Source organism: Elephantulus edwardii, unplaced genomic scaffold (genome assembly GCF_000299155.1).
Source record: "Elephantulus edwardii isolate Elephantulus edwardi_28Jun2011 unplaced genomic scaffold, EleEdw1.0 scaffold00168, whole genome shotgun sequence".
Taxonomy (NCBI): domain Eukaryota; kingdom Metazoa; phylum Chordata; class Mammalia; order Macroscelidea; family Macroscelididae; genus Elephantulus; species Elephantulus edwardii.
In genome coordinates this window covers 6,048,442-6,067,383 of record NW_006399918.1, presented here as the reverse complement: position 1 = coordinate 6,067,383, position 18,942 = coordinate 6,048,442, and the positions used below count along the sequence as shown (strand labels likewise).

Here is an 18,942-nt window from a genome sequence, read left to right as displayed (position 1 = left end):
TCCATTTTTCCTCACCTTTTCATCTCCAGAATAATAAATCATATGATCATCTGACTTTGAGTCAGATGATCTTCTCATTTATTTTACTTAATTAGTTTGGTCAGTGGATTGTTAATTATATTGATCATTTAACAGAACTAAGTTATAATCTTGTTGATTCTTTATGTAGTTCTCCATTTCATTTATTTCTGGTCAGATCTTTATATATTTTTTCCTTCGTGTGACTATGGATTTCTTTTGCCATTCTTTTTCTGTTTGTTTGACTTTGGCCTTCTTTCTTTCTTATATTCCTATAAATTCTCCTCTGTTTTGATATATTGTGTTTTAAATCTGTTTGATTATAAGTACTTTTTAATTTCTTCTGCTACTGAATAATTCTTAAATAAGATATTCTTAAGTTTCCATGTGTTATTTCTTTCTTGTTCTTTCTACGTGAAATTCTAATGTTATTAGAGTAACAATCAGAGAAAATATTTTGCATAAACTCCTATATCTTCATTTACTGATTAGAGTGGAGGTGGGGGATCAGATTCTTACTCTGATATGGATTAACAAGTGTTGGGTGTTGAGAATCCCTCCACAACTTTTGTGGAGCCATGGGGTCCTTCTGGGTTGTTGCTAACCACAGTACACTCTCTGGAGCTCAGGGAATTTGCCTCCACAGTGGATGCTGTCAGGCCCTACTTAAACGAACAGGGTAGACTTTGTGTGAATGCACTAATTGGCATTGCAGCTGGTAGTGGAGTATAAGGAGTTTCATTGCTAGCACAAACAGCCTACAAGAACTGTTGCAATGTGAACTGTGTGTTGTTGCAATTGGGTGGACACTGGATGATGATGGCACTAGGATCTCTTGCTTGTCATTTGGTGAAGGCGTGGTTAGCACCCACCAGGATTTTACAAATATTGTTGATGAGATTACTGTGTCTGTCTGAAAGTCACTGGGGCACAGGAGCAGGAAGTGTTTTTGCCAGTTTCTGGGTCAGGCATTTGGGTGTACTGCCAGATGGTAGGGTGCGGGTACATGACTACAGAACCTTAAGAGGGTGACATGAAAATGAAAATTACTGGTCACCATGTGGGCAGGGCAGTGAGGATGAGAGGGGGAATTGCTCACACTAGCAGTCACTACTCTAGCTAGAGAAAGATAAATAATTTATCACAAGGTTAAGGCAGAGGAACGCACCACTAGCAGCAGCAGGAGTGAAGAAAGAGGGACACTTGTCTTAGGCCCTGTTGTTGGTGCTGGGGAACTGCAGAGTGAAGCTGCTGGTCAGGATCTAGGTTTGTCCACATGCAAGACGGAGATGCTGTCTGGAGTCCAGTAGAGTGAAAGATCCCTACTTACCACTCAAAGCATCCTCCACTCTCAGTGCCACTTGCCCAAATGATCAGCTGGTGAGTAGTGCTGTTCCCTTTTTGATCCATGGTCACTGTGCTCCAGAGGCCTGTTGCCCACCTGCCTTCCTGCACTTTCTGTCCTTAAGCCCAAGTCATATTCTGCTCATCTTGATCTATCCTTGGTTTATCTGCACGATCTCTCTTCCTTCGTCTGGAGATCCTGTGAAATTGCTTTCCTGTTCTCCTCATTCAGGAAGGCTGCTTGCTTTGTCTTAAGCTATTTTCACACTGTGCCTGGATGATGATCAGAGTACCTACAGTACTCTGTTTTCTGTTCACATTGCATTTCTCTGGCAAATCTAATTCTCTTTCATTTTGTTGCTCTGGGATCCCCGAATGTCATCTGTATCTGTTTCACTTGAGGTCACAATTCTTTACGGTGTGAGGGACAGTATGATATATATAACTAAATCACCCTGTTGGCTTGTCTGGCCAAGAAGGTACCTCTTGAAGATGGTTGACTTCTACAAGTGTTATTACACCCTCACCCTTGCAAAGTTGCTGCCAAACCACATGAAAGGCAGGAAAGAGATCCGGTACCCTCAGAGCCTTTACATTCACATCTCAATGTCTCCTGGGGTGAACTACATTTGTTTCTCAGATTCTTTTTTTTTTTCTTCATTTTTATCACACTTAAAGAATTAAGTATGGGGATGTGAGGAGCTTATGAAGCTTTTGTGTTTCTGTGGAAACAGGCTTCACAGGGGAGGGGGAGAGAGAGAAAGAAAACAAACCCTCTTACATTTTCCTTGACGGAATCGCTTCACACACCCAGTTATCACGTGTAAGCCAGAGGCAATAGAACTGAAGACCACAGTGTGGAAATGCTCCATAAATGGCACAGGGCTTAGCAACTCACCTGCTCCACCATCTCAACGAGGCTGCCAGGAAAAAAATTCACAAACCTTCCATTTAAAAATACTCAGTTTTCTTTGTGAATAAAGGAGAATAGTGTCTCCTTAAAAAGTTTCTGTTAACATGACTAAGCAAAAAGGAGGAGAATTGGAGCTTCCACCACAGGAAGTGGTGGTTTGAAAATGGGAACACAGGTGATGTTTTGAAAGCATAGACACACTTACTCCCAGGTCCCTTTTGTCATTATAAAACATGTAAAGTAGGTTGTTGCTCCTTCCCCTCTCATACCTGCAGGCTATTTGGAAGGTGAGCAACCTTTTAGTTCTTCTGGTACCTTATATTTAGCACTCAAGATACATTAGACCAGAAGAACACAGAACAGTCTTCTAACACCTCCATCTCTAATTCAATTTCCACCAAGTGTATATACATATATTTAAGAGCCTTAGTTTCTTCATTGCATTAGGTGAAATGGTTTACATAAATAATAATAATAATAATAATAATGTTGTTGTTGTTAGGTGCCATTGAGTCAAGTAAAATTCATATCAACCCTAAAAATAACAGATATGAACGCTGCTCTCTATCCTGCGGCATCCTCATCATCCTCATATACTTGAGCCCATTGTTAGAGTTGCTGCATCAATCAATTGACCTTGTTGAAGGTCTTCTTCTCTTTTGCTGGTTCTCTACCTTTCCTAGCATGATGTCTTTTTCTAAGGACCAGCCCTTCCTAACAACATGCCCAAAGTATGTGAGACAAACTTCATGTTCTTTGCCTCTAAGAATCACTCTGGTTGCACTCTGTCCAAGACATATTTGTTTGTTCTTTTGATGGTCCAGGGAGCATCAGTGCTCTTCTGCAACACAATCATGGCAAGATTCTTGGATACTGTTGTTGTTTTTAACTGTCATTAAATCAGAATCTGACTCGGGTAAGCCTATGCATAATAGAAAAAAAACATTGTTTGGTACCACATCATTGCCATAATTGCTTGCAAATTGAACCAGATATAATCCTTAGAATTTTCATTAATTGAACTTAAGAAATTTCCATCTTATTCTGGAAGTTTTGCTGCAACATGTTCAGGAACAAAGCAATACACAAGCCAACATTATCAGGCAGTGACGGTATGTAAGTGCATTGTTCGAGAACCAAACCTGGGACTTTTGCCCAGAGGGCAAGAATTCTATCATTGAGCAATTAGTTTCTCATTCTATACAGTGCTATTGCTGCAGCTAGGGTCTGTTGAGTTCTTCCTGACTCATAGAAACCCCTTGTACAGCTGAACAAAACACTGGCTAGTCCTGTGCTATCTTCACAATAATTGCTGTATTTGATCTTGTTGCATTCACTGTATCAGTCCATCATTTTGAGGATCTTCCTCCTTTTCAATGATTCTTTACATTATAAAGAACGATATTTTTCTCCAGCAATTGACATCTCCTGACCAAATGTCCAAAGTGCATGAGATGAAGTTTTACAGCGTCAAATCAAAGGAACATTCTGACTGCACAAACAAAAGACAAATTTGTTCATTCTTCTGTAGGTCCAAGATCTATTCAATATTATTCACCAACAGAATAATTTCAAGACATCAATTCTTCTCTGGTCTTCCTTATTAATGTTTCAGTTACAAATGCATATGAGTTGACTGAAAGTTGTTGTTGTCATTGTTATATACCATTGAGTCAGAACCTACTCATAGCTAATCCTCCAGCAGATTTTTAGAGCCAGTGAGTCGCATAAGAGGGCATTGTCCAGCTTTCTCTCACAGAGTAGCTGGAGGATTCTGAATGCCTTCTAGCTGGCAGTTGAGTACACTTTAGTTCTCAGAGAGATGTATTTCTTATCTAACATTTTAAGGAGGTCTTTTACGGCAGATATTCAAATGCAATATGTCATTTGATATTTTGACTGATATTTCTGTAGCATTGATTGTGGATCCAAGTAAAATAAACTCTTTGATAACTTCAATCTTTTCTTTCTTTATCATGACATTATTTATCCAATGGTGAGGATTTCCGTTATCTTGGAGGTGTTATCTACATTGAAGGCTGTAGTCTTTGATCTTCACTAGGAAGTGTGTCAAGTCCTCTTTATTTTCAACAAGAAAGCTTGTGTCATCTGTGTATTACAGATTGTTAATGATTCTTCTTCTAATCTTAAAGCTGAGTTCTCTTCCATGTAGGCCATGCAATGGACTTATGTTATTTGATCAGCATACAGATTCAATAAGTAGGTGAAAAGATGTAACACCAATGCACATCTTTTCTGATTTTAACCATAGAATATTCCCTTATTCTACTTGAATGACTGCCTCTGAGTCTACCCACATGAACACATTTAAATATTCTGGAATTTCTATTCTTCTCAATGCTATCCCTAATTTACCATGATCCATACAGTTGAACACTTTTGGTTAGTCAATAAAACATAGGTGAAAATCTTTCTGATATTCTCTGCCTTAGGCCAAGATCCATTTAACCTTAACAAAAATATCTCTTATTCTACATCCTCTTCTTATGTGGTTTAACCTTTAAAAAGTTATTTATATGCTGCTGTAACTTTTTAAAAATTAAGCAAAATTTTACTTGTATGCTATATTAATGATATTGTTTTATATTTTCAGCTTGTAGAATCATTGACATTTGTAATAGGTAGAAATATGGATCTCTTCTTGTCAGATGACCAGATAGCTTTCTCTCTAATTTCTTGGCATATAAACAAATGAGTACCTCCAGCACAGCATCTGATTGCTGAATTTTTTCCTTTGGTGTTCTATGCATTCTGAAACCATTTTTTTAGCCATGACTTCAATGCAGTCTAGACTTATACCTTAATACCATTGGTTCTTAACCATACACTACTTCCAGAAATGATTGGCCATCAATAAATTATTTTTGGTACAGTAACTGTTTATTCTTTCCATCTTTTTAAATGTTTCCTGATTTGTTCAATATTTTGCCCCTGAAATCCTTTACTATTACAACTTGAGGCTTGAAATTGTTCTTCTTCTTCTTCTTTTTTTTTTTTGAGAAATGCTAAGAACACTCTCTCCTTTGGTTTTTTAATGCTAAGTCTTTGCACATTTCATAGTAGTATTTTATTTTGTTTTATCCAACTACTGTGTGACATAATACTGTTTAGGTTTTTTTACTTCATTTCATTTCACCTTAGCTAGTCTATGTTCAAGAGCAAATTTCAAAGTCATTTCCGACAATTTTGATCTTTTCTTTCCTGTATTTTTAGTGACCTTTTCGCTTTTGTTACTTAGTGGGAGTTGCATTGCTAATTCAAAGGCAGACAGTTTGAATTCCCCAGCTGTTCCATGGGGGAAGAGACAGGCAATGTCTTTCTGTGCAATTTTCTGTCTCTGAAAATCCATTGGAGTATGAGTTATGAGTTGATTTCCAACCTAACAGTAATGAATTGAACTGAGCTATCTTTCTTTCTTTCTTTCTTTCTTTCTTTCTTTCTTTCTTTCTTTCTTTCTTTCTTTCTTTCTTTCTTTCTTATATAATTTATATCATTCCACATTGATTATTGTCATGTACAAGTTGTCAAATGTATTTTTGTAATTCTTTTTAAATTCAGGTGGAGTATATGCAAGGTCAAACTTTGGCTCCAGTAGACTTGTTTTCATTTTATTCAGCTTCATCTTGAACTTGCATATGATCAATGAATGTTTTATTTCACAGTCGATCCCTGCATGATGAGACTGAGTTTCTTCATCATCTCTTTCCACAAATGTAGTCTATTTGATTGTGTATTCCATCTAGTGAAGTCTGTATGTATAGTTGCTGTTTAAGTTGTTGAAAAATTTGCAATGAGTAAGCCACTGGTCTTGTAAAACTCTTATCACATGATTTCTGATATATAAAGTCAGTAAGTGATTTTTCTGTCACTGAGACCACATTTTCCAACTGCCAGTCCTTCTTTGTTTATAACTTTTGCATCTCAACCATCAGTAATTATCAATGCACATGGTTGATACAGTTAAGGCTGCAAAAATTCATATAAATCTTCATTTATTTTAATCATTAGTGTTAGTGGTTGGTGAGTTCATTTGAATAATAGTAATTTAACTGGTCTACCTTGTGGGTAGCATCCTAGGAACATTTGATCCTTCAGGGTTAATTTTGAAATGTTCTTTTTTGCATGAATGTAGTGCCATTATTCTCTGTGATTTGAGGCATAGAGGACTATAAAAATGCTTGCTACAAAATGGCCAATAACAGTTTGTTTTCCATTCAAATTTTAGAATATCCGTCTAAACTACTCTATTCCATTTTTCAGAGCTTTCCGTTTTCCTAGGTACATACTTCATAGAGTTTATATTCTGATTAGTAATGGCTATTTGCAGCTGTTTCCTCCCTTCTTGAGTCATTCCACATCAGGGAATAAAGGCCTTGAAAACTTTACACTCTGTCAGGCTGACTGTTTTGAGGAAGCAGCTCTTCCCTAGTCATATTGCGTGTATCTCCCAACTATCTTCCAAAATTACAGCAAACAGTGTCTTACTGCTATTCATAAGGTTGCCCTGACTTTTGTTTCCCAGAAATAGAGTACTAAGTCCTTCTTAGTCTATCTTAGTGTAGAAGCTTTGCTGAAACCTGTTCATCATAGGTGACCCTGCTGGTATTTTGCATAGCAGTGGTATGTCTTCTAGTATAACAAACTGCTTGACAAATGGCAGAATGTATACATTAGTAGGTAGGAAAATACTATTAAATAAATCGCTATCGGAATTCCTCAGGAAAAGGTCTGTATTTGTTCAGGTTAACCAGTTGTCAGTGAGTCAACTGTGTCTCACGGCTTTCCAATGTATGTGTCAGAGTAGAATTGTTCTCCATAGGTTCTCAGGGTCTGATTTTTTTTTTTCATAAATGGATTGCCAGGGCTTTTTTCCAATGTAATCCTGGGTGGACTCAAACCAACGGAGCATGTTAACTGCTTCATTACTGAAGATCCTTGTTTGGGTAATAACCTAATACATTCAAAGGTGTAGGTTGGTTTGCTATGTGTGAGAAAGAGTAAGACCTTACTGCAGAAATAGAATGAGAGAGGCTCTGAGTCTACAGATGATTGGCGTTTCCCTAATGAACATTGGAATTCACTTCCTGTGACTCTTCAGTAGAGTGTTTACAAACCCACACAATGCCTGCTATAGGGTTTTCTACGGACACCCATAAAAGGATTGAAACATTATCCACAGAGTAAAATAGGTAAGAGTGTAGGAGCAAAAGCTTAGAGTATAACAAGAGAATTATTCCCAGATAGTGCAGGAACATGGGCTATTTGACCTCAACAAGCTGTACCAGTAGCACTTTGCTTAAATTTATCCAAAATCATAAGGCTCATAGACCCCTGGCATTTAGTTTTCATGTAAATGAATATAATAATTAAAGAATAGCCCTTTGATAAAATAAAAAATTAAAATAACTACATTTGTTATACAGAAAGGAAAACTAAACCATAAAAAATTATATGACTGACGCATCTCTGAATATCCATGAAAGGATTGATTTTGGATTTTCAACTTACAACAAGAATGTGCTAATTTCTAAGAGAGCTGCAAAGAAGTATTAGTATTAGTCTCTGGATTCCTAGAATCTGAAGGCTTGTGGAGCAATTAACTCAAAAGAAGAAGCTGACATTTATTGGCCATTTGCTGGACTCCAGGCACTGCTCTGGACACTTCACATATACTGTCTCAGTAGTTCATCAGAATAACTCTGTGAACTAGATGTTGCCATGTTCATTATACTGATGAGGCTCTGAGGTCTCAAAGGGATAAGTAGTCTATCTGAAGTCATAATGATTTTAAAGAGTAGATTCAGAATTTGAATCCATATGCCTGACTCCAAATATCATCATGATCATAAATTATAAAGGCCTCCATGGCAAACACAATATACTGGCAAAACTCTGACTCTATGATAAATTATATAAAACAGGTATCATAGAGTTCAAGAGAGAAGGAGGAGTTGCAGGTAGAATCAGGTAGAATGGTCAATACTTATATGAAGGGAATATGATCAATCTAGACATCGATACAAGTTGCCGTACCGTGGTCACTTGTGGTTGATGTGAGGCTGAACACTGTGACGCTGATGTGTCAAATGTGTTAATGGTTGGTTACCCAATGCGGACTGAGAGTGGGGCGGAGCTCCACAATTAAACAAGCTTGTAAGGAGGAGTGGCATCCACTTCCAAATAGCTTGCCTCTGGAAACCCTATGAACCTGGAGAGAGGAAGAAAGGCACCCAAGCGTTGAGGACTCTCCTTCATAGGGTCGCTATGAGTCTCCTGCAACTTGACGGCACTTAACAATAACAACAGGCATTGCCAGACAAGCAGGGGGACAGATGAAGGTGGAACAGAAACAACAGCATGAAAGTAGACCTCAAGGGCAAGAATGATCACATGTTAGACGGAGAGTAGAACAAGGGTGAGTTCACAGCTCAATGGGACTTTTCCCCCCATTATTACAAAATTTATAGAGGATAAAACACAGACAGCCATAAAACCAAAATTTTTACTTCGATCACACAAACACATTGTGTTCTTTCAATGACTAATCGCACATGCGCTCGTGTGTGTGTGTGTGTGTGTGTGTGTGTGTGTGTGTGATTTTAACAAAAGTGTACAGAAAGTTGGAATTTTCATTCATTCATTGTTTACATTTTCCTCCCTACCCACTCCCCAGTTTGCTCTGTGTGTGTGTGTTTATATTTGCTTGCCCACAAAGTTCAGATATATTGTGTTTCATACTATTCTTCATTCACACTGTGTTACATATTAATGGGCTTTTTAGACACATGATCTTGCAGGCAGCATAGTCGCCAGCACTTTTATTCTGAGGAATCTATCCCAAGAGGCTAAAATACACTGAAAAGTCAGCTGTCTTCATCCTCACTTCAGGCTGCTGCAGACGTTCTCTGTGACCCAATGCTCACTTACCAATAAGTCTTAATTTTTCGAAGCTAAAATTGTTGTTATTAGTTACTGTTGAGTTGAGTATGACTCATAGCAATCCTATGAACAAAAGAGATGAACCCTGCTCTATCCTGCACCATCCTCATGCTTTGTGACACACAAGAGACCATTGCAGCAGTCACCGTATCAATCCACCTGGTTGAGGGTCTTCCTCTCCTTTGCCAATCCTCAATCCTTACCAGAATCATGTCCTTCTCCAAGGAATAGCCCCTCCTAGCAACATGCCCAAAGTATGTGAGGCAAAGCCTCACCATTCTTGCCTCCAAAGAGCTCTCTGGCTGCACCCTCTCCAGACAAAATTAGGGTTTAGGAAAGATAAAAACTACAGTTGAATATTCCCCCACTAGATTAAGAATATTTTATATCCAAACACTAGTAGGAAAAGTAAAGTTTGAGATCCATAGTCCAGAATTATGACCATATTTCTTTTCAGATCTGTCTGGATTATGAGAACAGATCCTTTGTTCCTCATAATTTAAGGGTATCATGGTGGGATGAAAGACCCTTTCTTAGGCCACAGTCCTGTACTATATAATGAGTGTTTCCCCAGGGCATAACCTGCCTCCACTTTTGATCTTACAAAAGATAAAAAAGAGAGAAAGAAGCAGAAAAGGAGACCCTCCCTACCACCTCAAAAGAAGAACTAGAAGTGGTATATCCTTTGGACCCAGGTCCCTGTGTTGGGAAACTCCCAGAATCAGGAGCCACAGGGAGAAAGGCTTCCCTTAGAGCTGGTATCCTGAAGTCTAACTCCTAAAAAGTGAGATACTAAGTTTCTTTGGTTCAAGCCACCCCCTTGTGATAGTGCTGTTACAACAGAACTAGATAACTAATACATTAGGCTGGCATTTTAAGGCTAGAACTAAGACACTGAGTTGGCATTTTAAGCCAAAAATTAATCATCTTTTTTTTCCCCCAGTGTCTCTCTCTCTCTCTTCTCTCTCTCTCTCTCTCTCTCTCTCTCTCTCTCTCTCACACACACACACACACACACACACTCCTACACAGAGGGTTCTCAGTGATGATAAACCTTTCCAATTGGAGCTGCATAGGAAATAGTTGCAATTTCAGCAGTGATCCTAGTCTTCATGCTTTATACAAGTTCTGGGGTTTTATTATAACTTAAGGAAGTTCTGGTTGCCTGGTGGTTAAGCAATTGCATTGCCAACCCAAAGGCGGGTGGTTGTAGTTTAAATCCACCACCTGTTCCTTAAGAGAAAGATGGGCAGTCTCCCCTTTTGTGATTTACAACCTCTTAAAACATGCTGGAGGTTCATCTGTGAGTCAATTTAAACTAAACAGCAATGAAGTTTTTGGTTGTTGTGTCATACATGTGTAGAGTTTTTTGATTTGGGGGTTGTTTGAGGTTTTTTTGTTTGTCTGCTACAGTTCTATTAGCCCTCTAGTTTTTCCTATCAGATCACAGGATTTTATTTTCAAGTAAGTTTCTAGTATGGTGGAGGTGGTGGTTCTAATATGGTTGTCAGCTGTTGGCGGTGGTGTTAGCTGTTACTGAGTCTAACCCAAATCATAGTAACCTTATGTACAACAAGGATTAGATTACAGGATTTTGACTGGATTTCTTTTGGAAGGAAATCACCAGTTCTTTATTCCTATTAGTCTATCCTGATTTGGAAACCTGTACAGCATCATTGAAACAGACTGCACTGGCAGATGCATGGTGACTGGTTTTGAGATGCATTGTCCAGGAATTCAAAATGAAAGAGGTGAAAATTTTAACACTGAGCCACCATACTGCCTACTTCGGCAGTGTTAAAGCATACGTATTTTTTTGGAAAGAGAATCTATAAACAAGAAGTTTTTTTTTAAAAAAAATCAATTAAAAGATTCTTTGGAGTTACCAAAGTATGTAAAGACTACAAAGGAAGAGTTTTTTCAAATCCATAAAATAACTTCTGGTTGCATCAGGCTGAAGGCCCACTTGAATCCTGGTAGGATGCCTTCTTTCAATTCATAGAGACTTCAGTCTGTATCTTTTTTATTTTTTAATTGGTTTGCTTACAAAGTTTGTATACATTGTGTTTCACACTATTCTTCATTCACATCATTTCATACAATCATTCCCATGAATTATGTTTTAGAAAATTAATCATCATTCAACCTTGCCCATCATTACCTTGTCTTTTCTGCCAGAATCTTCTCATTTCCTCCCTCCTCCCTCCACCCATCAAACTGTGTTACCCTGTGGTTTTGCCCCTACCTATCCTCAGCCCTTTGAATTCCCCATACATGTTTTTCTAATTATCCTTCTATTGTTATAATAATGGCATTTGTCCTTATGAGACTGTGTTAGTTCACTGAGCATAATGTTTTCCACCCTCTCCCAAGTTACATAATATTTTTTAAAAATTGTTGATGAGTACTGCATAGTATTCCATTGTATGAATGTACCGTAATGTCTCAATCCATTTGGCTGTGGTTGGACATTTGGGCTGTTTTCATGTTCTTGTGATGGTGAATAATGTCACTGTGAACATTGGTGTACAAATCTCCATTTGTGTTTCAGTTCTAATTTCCTTGGGGTATACTCCAAGTAAGGTAACAGCTGGGTCATATGGAGTTTTTACGTTCAACTTTTGAGTAAACACCAAACTGTCTTCTAGAGTGGTTGCACAATTTTACAATCCCACCAGCAGTGTATGAGAATTCCCAGAGCTTCACATCTCTCAGTCTGTATCTTTGACCAACTCTATAAACATCTGAACCCTTCTTCAAGCATTCCATTCCTTTGTAACACACCTACTTTTGCCTTTCATTTTCTTCTCAATAGATCCATTATAGAATCAATAAGAAGAAGGGTTACTCAACTTTTGTCCTGATGAATACATTTTTACAAATTAGTATTAGCATCTGCTGTTACACTTTCTAAAACCCTAGTGCTATTACATTCCTTAGAACTTTTGCTCAGGTTGGCCCTCACCGTTTATTCTTAGTTACTCATTCCAAGAGTCTCTCTAAGTCTCCAAGAGCTCTTTCTTCATTAGGTAGCCATTCCTCTACTCAAAGACCAAACAATAGTTCTTGATGATCTCTACACCTCCTTCCTTACCCATAAAATGTGAGATTTCAGAGTAACTATACTATCAAGAGCTCTGGTGGCAAGGACTTGCACGATAGTCCTGAAGGGAGATTGCAATCCACAGGAGAAGAATAGCCAATCTCCTCCTGTGTGAGCAAACTGCTTCTGAAATCCAGCTGGAGGTTCAGCTATGGGTCAGTTCCAACTCGATAGTACACAACAATAACAGTGCAGGATTGTTGTGAGGATTAAATACAGTTAGTACATAGGATTCATTTTGAAAAGTACCTGGCTCATTGTAAATCCTCAGTAATTGTCAATCTGTATCTTTTGAGGTAAACATCTTGCTTATCAAGGCAGTAAGTCTCACTGTTTTCTAAATGTTACTTTTTGTTAAAAAGGACTTAGTAAAAGAGAGAAAGTAATACAAGTTGGATCTCTGATTGGTACTGTATGGATAATATTAAATATAAGAAGGGTAAAAGGAAAATGCTTCTGCTTTTCTTTTAGTTCAGGTCTAGTGGATTCAATACAATTATTTGCATGAAGGAACAATAATAGCACTGATGTGTTTATTTTTAAAAAACAAAAGTAGACCTTTCTCCTTCTCAGAGTCTCTTGAGAATGGTCTTGAGTGTGGAGACAGCACATGTGATTTCATGTTCTTTTTACCAAAGCAGTTACAGAAGATTCAAGATAGAAAGGGGGGGGAAACAGAGAAATTGAGATGAGAGTTTGACTTAAAAAGACATTAAGATAAGTTTAATTTTAGACCTATAGTAATTGAGATGAAATTATAACATCTAAATGGAAAAACTCTTTTAGAAAGTGGGGATATGAACATCAAGTGTGGTGAGAGAAATTAAGAAAACAGATTTGGAAAACTTCAGTAATTTAAACAGATTTGTAAAACTATGAGAATGAACAGCTCCTAGGGAGGAAATGTAGAAAGAGATGAGATTCCATCTTCTCATTTCTGTGTTGTATGTTTCAAACTCGTGGTACTTTAACCTTTTTTTTTTCTTTTCCAGAAACAATACCATGGGTATTGTATGCTTGCCTGGTCTTAGGGGCAATTGTTGGTGTCATGATTCTCAATGTGATAATACATCGGTTGAGAAGAAGAGGTAGGTGTCTGACAGTAGAGATTTTTATCAGACTCTCTGTGGTAAGAAGTACCTCATTCCACAAGTGTAGCCCTATTCTCACTACTCTGACTTTCTGCATGGAACATTTTCACAAAAAAGATTAAATACTAGGACCTTGTCCATTCAGGGGACTTCAACATGTCTTAATCTCTCATACTAACTACAGAGATAAAAATAGAGATAACTCACGGTAGTTAAAGTGGGGGCAGACACACACAAAAATAATGTCAATTTAAAATGGCTAAATGCTGGAATAAGAATCCTGGGTATGCAAATGGTTAAGAGCTTGGTTGTTAATCAAAAGATTGGCAGTTTGTTCACACAATGGAATACTATGCAGCACGCAGGAGCAATAACCTTGTAAATTATTACCTAACTCGGGAGGGACTGGAGAGCATTATGCTGAGTGAACTAACTCAGTCCCATAAGAATAAATACTGTAGAAAACCATTATTGTAGAATGAGTATAAGGATCCAGGAGGCATGGGAGAGGCTGGAAGCAGAGGGAGGTTGATGTGCAGGGAGAGGGGAGATTAATCATTGGGCTGTACAATTTGATGGGGGGGGTGAGGGAAACGGAAAGAATTTGTTCAAATTTGTATTTGTGTTCTATAAATAAACTAGTCGAGGGAAGAAAAAAAAAAGGTTGGCAGTTTGAACTCAACCTTTTGAACTGGAGCAGCTCCACAGGAGAAAGATCTGAAAATCTGCTCCTATAAACACTACAGCCTAGAAAATTCTGTCACATAGGGTCACAGTGTGTTATGATCAACTTGACAGCACCTAACAATAACAAGAGTACCATAAGTATATGTGCAGGATGCAAAAGAGACCCATAGAAGAGGTATAACAGTATTCACTAGCAAGTAGAATTCAGAGAATTCTTGAACCTCATTCAAATGAAGTTATAATCACTGGAAGGACTTTACAATAAGATGATTTCACTCAGTGATTGAAACCTTTCATCATTTCTTCCAGTCATTACAACTTCCCTTTGAAAGTAGAGTAGTTGTTTCCACGTAACTTACCAATAGGGTAGCAGAAACATGGAGAGTCAGTGACTCAAGGAAGGTCACCCAAGTTGGTGGGGGAACCATAACTGTAATTTCCTCCAACATTCAGTGCTCTTCTCACTGGGAAAACGCACAACTCATTCGAAGGCACAGAGAGAAAGCTCTTTTAAAACAAATTCTGACTCAACTTGAAAAAAAAGTTTAGTTTGTGATTATGTAAAAACCAAACTAAATTGTATGGAAAATTCATCTTCCAGAAGAGACTGAGACTGTTAAGGCCGAAGTATTCCCCTAAATTGATGTCCCCAGATATATGATCTCTTGGCCTCTTCTCCAAATTGCCCTATGATTCAATCTCTCAGTACCCAGGACTCACATGTCCTGGCTGGCCTTTCCATGATGAAGACATGACTTGACGATTGCACCACCACACAGATGATTGATCTTATTCACAAATAGATCAATGTTCTTGACATGAAACCTTCTCAGAAAAGCCCTTACCTCAGCACTTGATGTTGAGTTTTGCTTATGTTTTCTAGATCACCTAGCACAGCCGCCTACTTTAGTCTCATTTCCTCCACGAGCTGGCTGCTCTGGTGGTGTAGTCTGTAGCAAATTGTGCAGCTAACCCAAAGGCTGCATCTCACAGTAATTTGAATCCAGCAGTAACTGTTCAGAAGAAATATATTTAAATTCACAGACTCAGAAACCCAGTGGAGGAGCATTGTGAGTTAGAATCCACTTGACGACGGTGAGCTTTGAGTAGACCTGGCTGTAGAGTATATAAGAAGGTAATTCACATAGCTATTAAGACAAAAGTCTAGAGATTGGTGGTGTGTTCCATAGGGGCTGGGCTACTAACCCAGAGGTGATTTGGATCACCCGCAGGTCCTTGGCAAGAAAATGGACAATCTCCTTCTATGCTCTTCAGGTTCTGGAGGATCAGCTATGAGTTGGTTCTGATTCCAATGAGTAATGAGGAATTTTTCAGATCCTTAATGTAGGTGAATTAACACTCTAATGTTTAAATTCCATAGTCAGCAAAGGGCAGCACCAGAAACATCTGGAAACAGTCTAAACCCCAAACTCCAAACCTGTTGCTGTCTAGTCAACTGTGACTCCATACGGCCTTGTAGGACAGACAGAGTAGAACTGCCCCACACAGGCTTGAAAGCTGTGATTTGTGTGGTAGCAGGTTATTATCTCTCTTCCCTGGAACGGCTGGTGAGTTCCACCGACTGATCTTTCAGTAAGCAGCTGAAGCTTTTAAACTTACCCTAAAGGACTCTTTCTGGGAACTGTACTAAGGTTTCAAATAGCAGAGCTTCTTCTGAGAAGTGTACTTGGTTTAAAGCAGCACATTTAAAGCACTTAAAATCATAATAGCATTAGAGACATGTATGTTTAGGTGAGAGCTGAAAAGGAAATTAGACTATTAACAACTCATTTAACAGTTATGGCAAGAGAAGTGGTCCATGGAGAGGCATGCTTTGTCTAATGTCACCCACTAGTGAGGGTTAGAACATGGATGCTTTAATGCTAAAGTTAAAATATTTGCTAATTAGACCCTAATAATTTATTTTCCCAATTGACCTCTCTCTTTGAGGGGCAAAGATTTAATAGTCTATTTCTGTAAAGATTTAAAGCCTTGGAAACCTTTTAGGGCAGTTCTACTCTATCCTAAACAGGTCACTACAAGTTGTGATTGACTGAAAATGAATTTGAGTTTTGGTTTAGAGCCTCCTTGACTTTAAGCAGAATTGTCCTGGTTTCTGAAAAATTTGTTCTTGTGTTAGGGGTAGTATAAGAGACTGCATTATCTCACACCACTGGTCTTTTGAATGGCAATGGTTACCCTCGCTTTTTCCATTTATGTGACCATCCAGGATTATATCTTCAATTAAAAGACTTGAGATGACACAAAAGATTGAAAGATCTTGGCTCTAGTTGTTTACCTCTACAGCACCCAAGAGAGTGCTGGGCAGGCATTTCTAACTTTGGAAATGCTCATGGACTAGAACCAAAAGGTTATGTTTCAGAGGGCTCAGCTTATAGCACCTGGTACCTCTAAAGGCTTTGGATCAATTGTACTCTTTCGCTCCACTGAACATACAACACACAATGAAAGAATTTTTCTCTTGCCTTTCAAAGAGAAGGGCAAACTGGGGGGAAGGGGTGGCCAGGAGAAAAAGTGCAACAATGAATGAATGAAAATCCAAAGTCTCTGTAAATTTTCATCAAAATTAATAATTTTTAAAAAAAGTTAGAACCACTCCAACACGCCATGTTCATACCTCACTCAAGAAAATAATGCATTTCCATTTCTTGACTTATTTTCACTTCCCCAGTAGCTGCCTATCCCCACATTCCTATTAATCAGACATTCATATAGCAGCACATTCCACTACCTTCCTCATATACAAACTAGACCTTCTGCTTTCAGATAAGAATAAACCTTCTTCTAAGTGCTAATCAAGGGAGCTATGGTGATCTATTGGTAAGGAACTGCACTGCCAACCAGAAAGCACATGGTTCAAACCCACTAACTGTTTTGCTGTAGAAAGATGGGCTAGCTCCTTCTGTGTGACTTTGTTTTCCTCTGAAAACCTACTGGAGGGTCAGCTATGAGTCTGTTCTGACTCAGTGGCACATCACAACACCAACAAGCACTATTCAAGGGGCTCTGGATAGGCAGTTGGCTGCTAAAAATCAGTGTTTCAAACCCACTAGCTGCTCCAAAAGAAAAATGACCAGCTTCTGTAAAAATTGTTGTTGTTGTTGTTAGGTATTATGGAGTCACTTTCAATTACAGCAACTATGTGTACAACAGAAAGAAATGCTTTCTGATTCTGCACCATCATCACAATCATTACTATGTGAAATTATTGCCTGTATGCCAATTCATTTGCAAAGACTGTTGTATTTGTGTGGCATTGAGTAGGAACCAATCCATAGCTGACTCTTTGGTGGATTTTCAGTGGCAGTAAATCACTAAGGAGAAGATTTGCTTGGCTCTGCAGTCAACACTCTTGGCACCAGTAGCCAGGAAATTAATAGACATATTGCAATGGGAAAGTCTGCTGTTAGGGACCTCTCCAAAGTACTGAAGAGCAATGGTGTCTCTCTGGAGACAAAGGTGCGTCTAATATAGGTCATGGTCTTTGCAATCACTTGTTATGCGTCAGAGAGTTGGAAAATGACTAAGGAGCGGATGCCTTTGAGCTTTGGTGTTGGAGAAGACATACTTTGGACATATTGTGAGGAGGGACCGGTCCTTGGAGAGGGCCATTATGCTTGGGAGGGTGGAGGGACAGCGCAGGAGAGAAGACCTTATATGAGGTGGATTGATTCAGTGACTGGGGTAATCGGGATGGGTGTGTCGGAGGTAGTGCAATTGGCACAAGATAGAGCAAGGTTCAGGGCTGTTGTACATAAGGTCTCTATGAGTTGCAAGAGACTCAGCAGTACATACCAACAATAATTGGAATAATAATTAGAATAATATTGTGGATTAATTTTCCAAATAGTTTCAAAGGGATCATCCCTCCTATATGCCTGCTGCACACCAACTGCCCTTTAAACAATGGGTCAGAAAGCCATGACTCTTTGCTGGCAAATACAGAAGATGCAGTGGTAACTATTCCTATCATCAAGTAACTTAGAAGTCAGATGTGTACACCAATCAACAGAGATTAGAGTCATAGAATGAAACATCAATGAGAAGAATATTTAACATAGACTGGCATTTATTATGTGCCATGTACTGATCTAAGCCTAATTATATCTAGTTTCATTAGGACAGCAATCCTGCAGGACAAGTATTTCACAACATAGAGTACTAACCACTACACGATCTCAGCACACCAGGACAAGTATTTCAAATATCATTTCCCAGATGGTGAAATAGGCCCACGGGGGTCAAATTACAAGTTCATATTAATGTGGCAAATGTACACAGGGGTTGGGACTCAGGGTGTTCTATCTACATCTCTACGAGCCCAAAGCTGGTGCTCTTGGAGAAAGGATGAAGACGTAACAGGCTTGAGAAGAGAGTCCAAGGTGGGGATCAACAAGAAATAACTACTATGTTTCTCCTACCTCCTAGGTAAAGCACACCATATCCAGCCAACTGCAGAAGCAAAAAGCCTTACTATCTACGCCCAAGTCCAGAACGCTGGTGTAAGTTCTACAGTCTTTTATGTCTGGGATGGATATATCATGTTACCCATAGAATTCGTGTCTACTTCTCACATATCTTACATCTGTGGTTCCACATGAGGTCTGGAGCAGGAGAAAATAGGGAAGCAGAAATAAAAAAATAAAAATTCTCCAAAAGCTCACTAAAGTTTAGTGTCAGATGGGAGTATGTAATCGAAATAATTAAAAACTGAAACAGATGAGGGAGAGAATAATTTAAAAGCGATGTATGATAGGGTATTATGGTTATCACAAGAGTCCACAATTAAGGTTGCATAGTGGAAT

General features: G+C 38.6%; 1 protein-coding gene across 1 annotated transcript in view; it reads left to right on the top strand.

Annotated features, from left to right (window-relative positions):
• The window catches only part of SLAMF1 (signaling lymphocytic activation molecule family member 1), a 50,456-nt gene that overhangs the window by 18,014 nt on the left and 13,500 nt on the right, over positions 1 to 18,942 (top strand). Inside the window, exons 3-4 of the mRNA XM_006895536.1 lie at positions 13,331 to 13,426; positions 18,566 to 18,637. Coding sequence (XP_006895598.1) covers positions 13,331 to 13,426; positions 18,566 to 18,637 — 168 coding nt within the window. The remainder of the gene's footprint in view (positions 1 to 13,330; positions 13,427 to 18,565; positions 18,638 to 18,942) is intronic.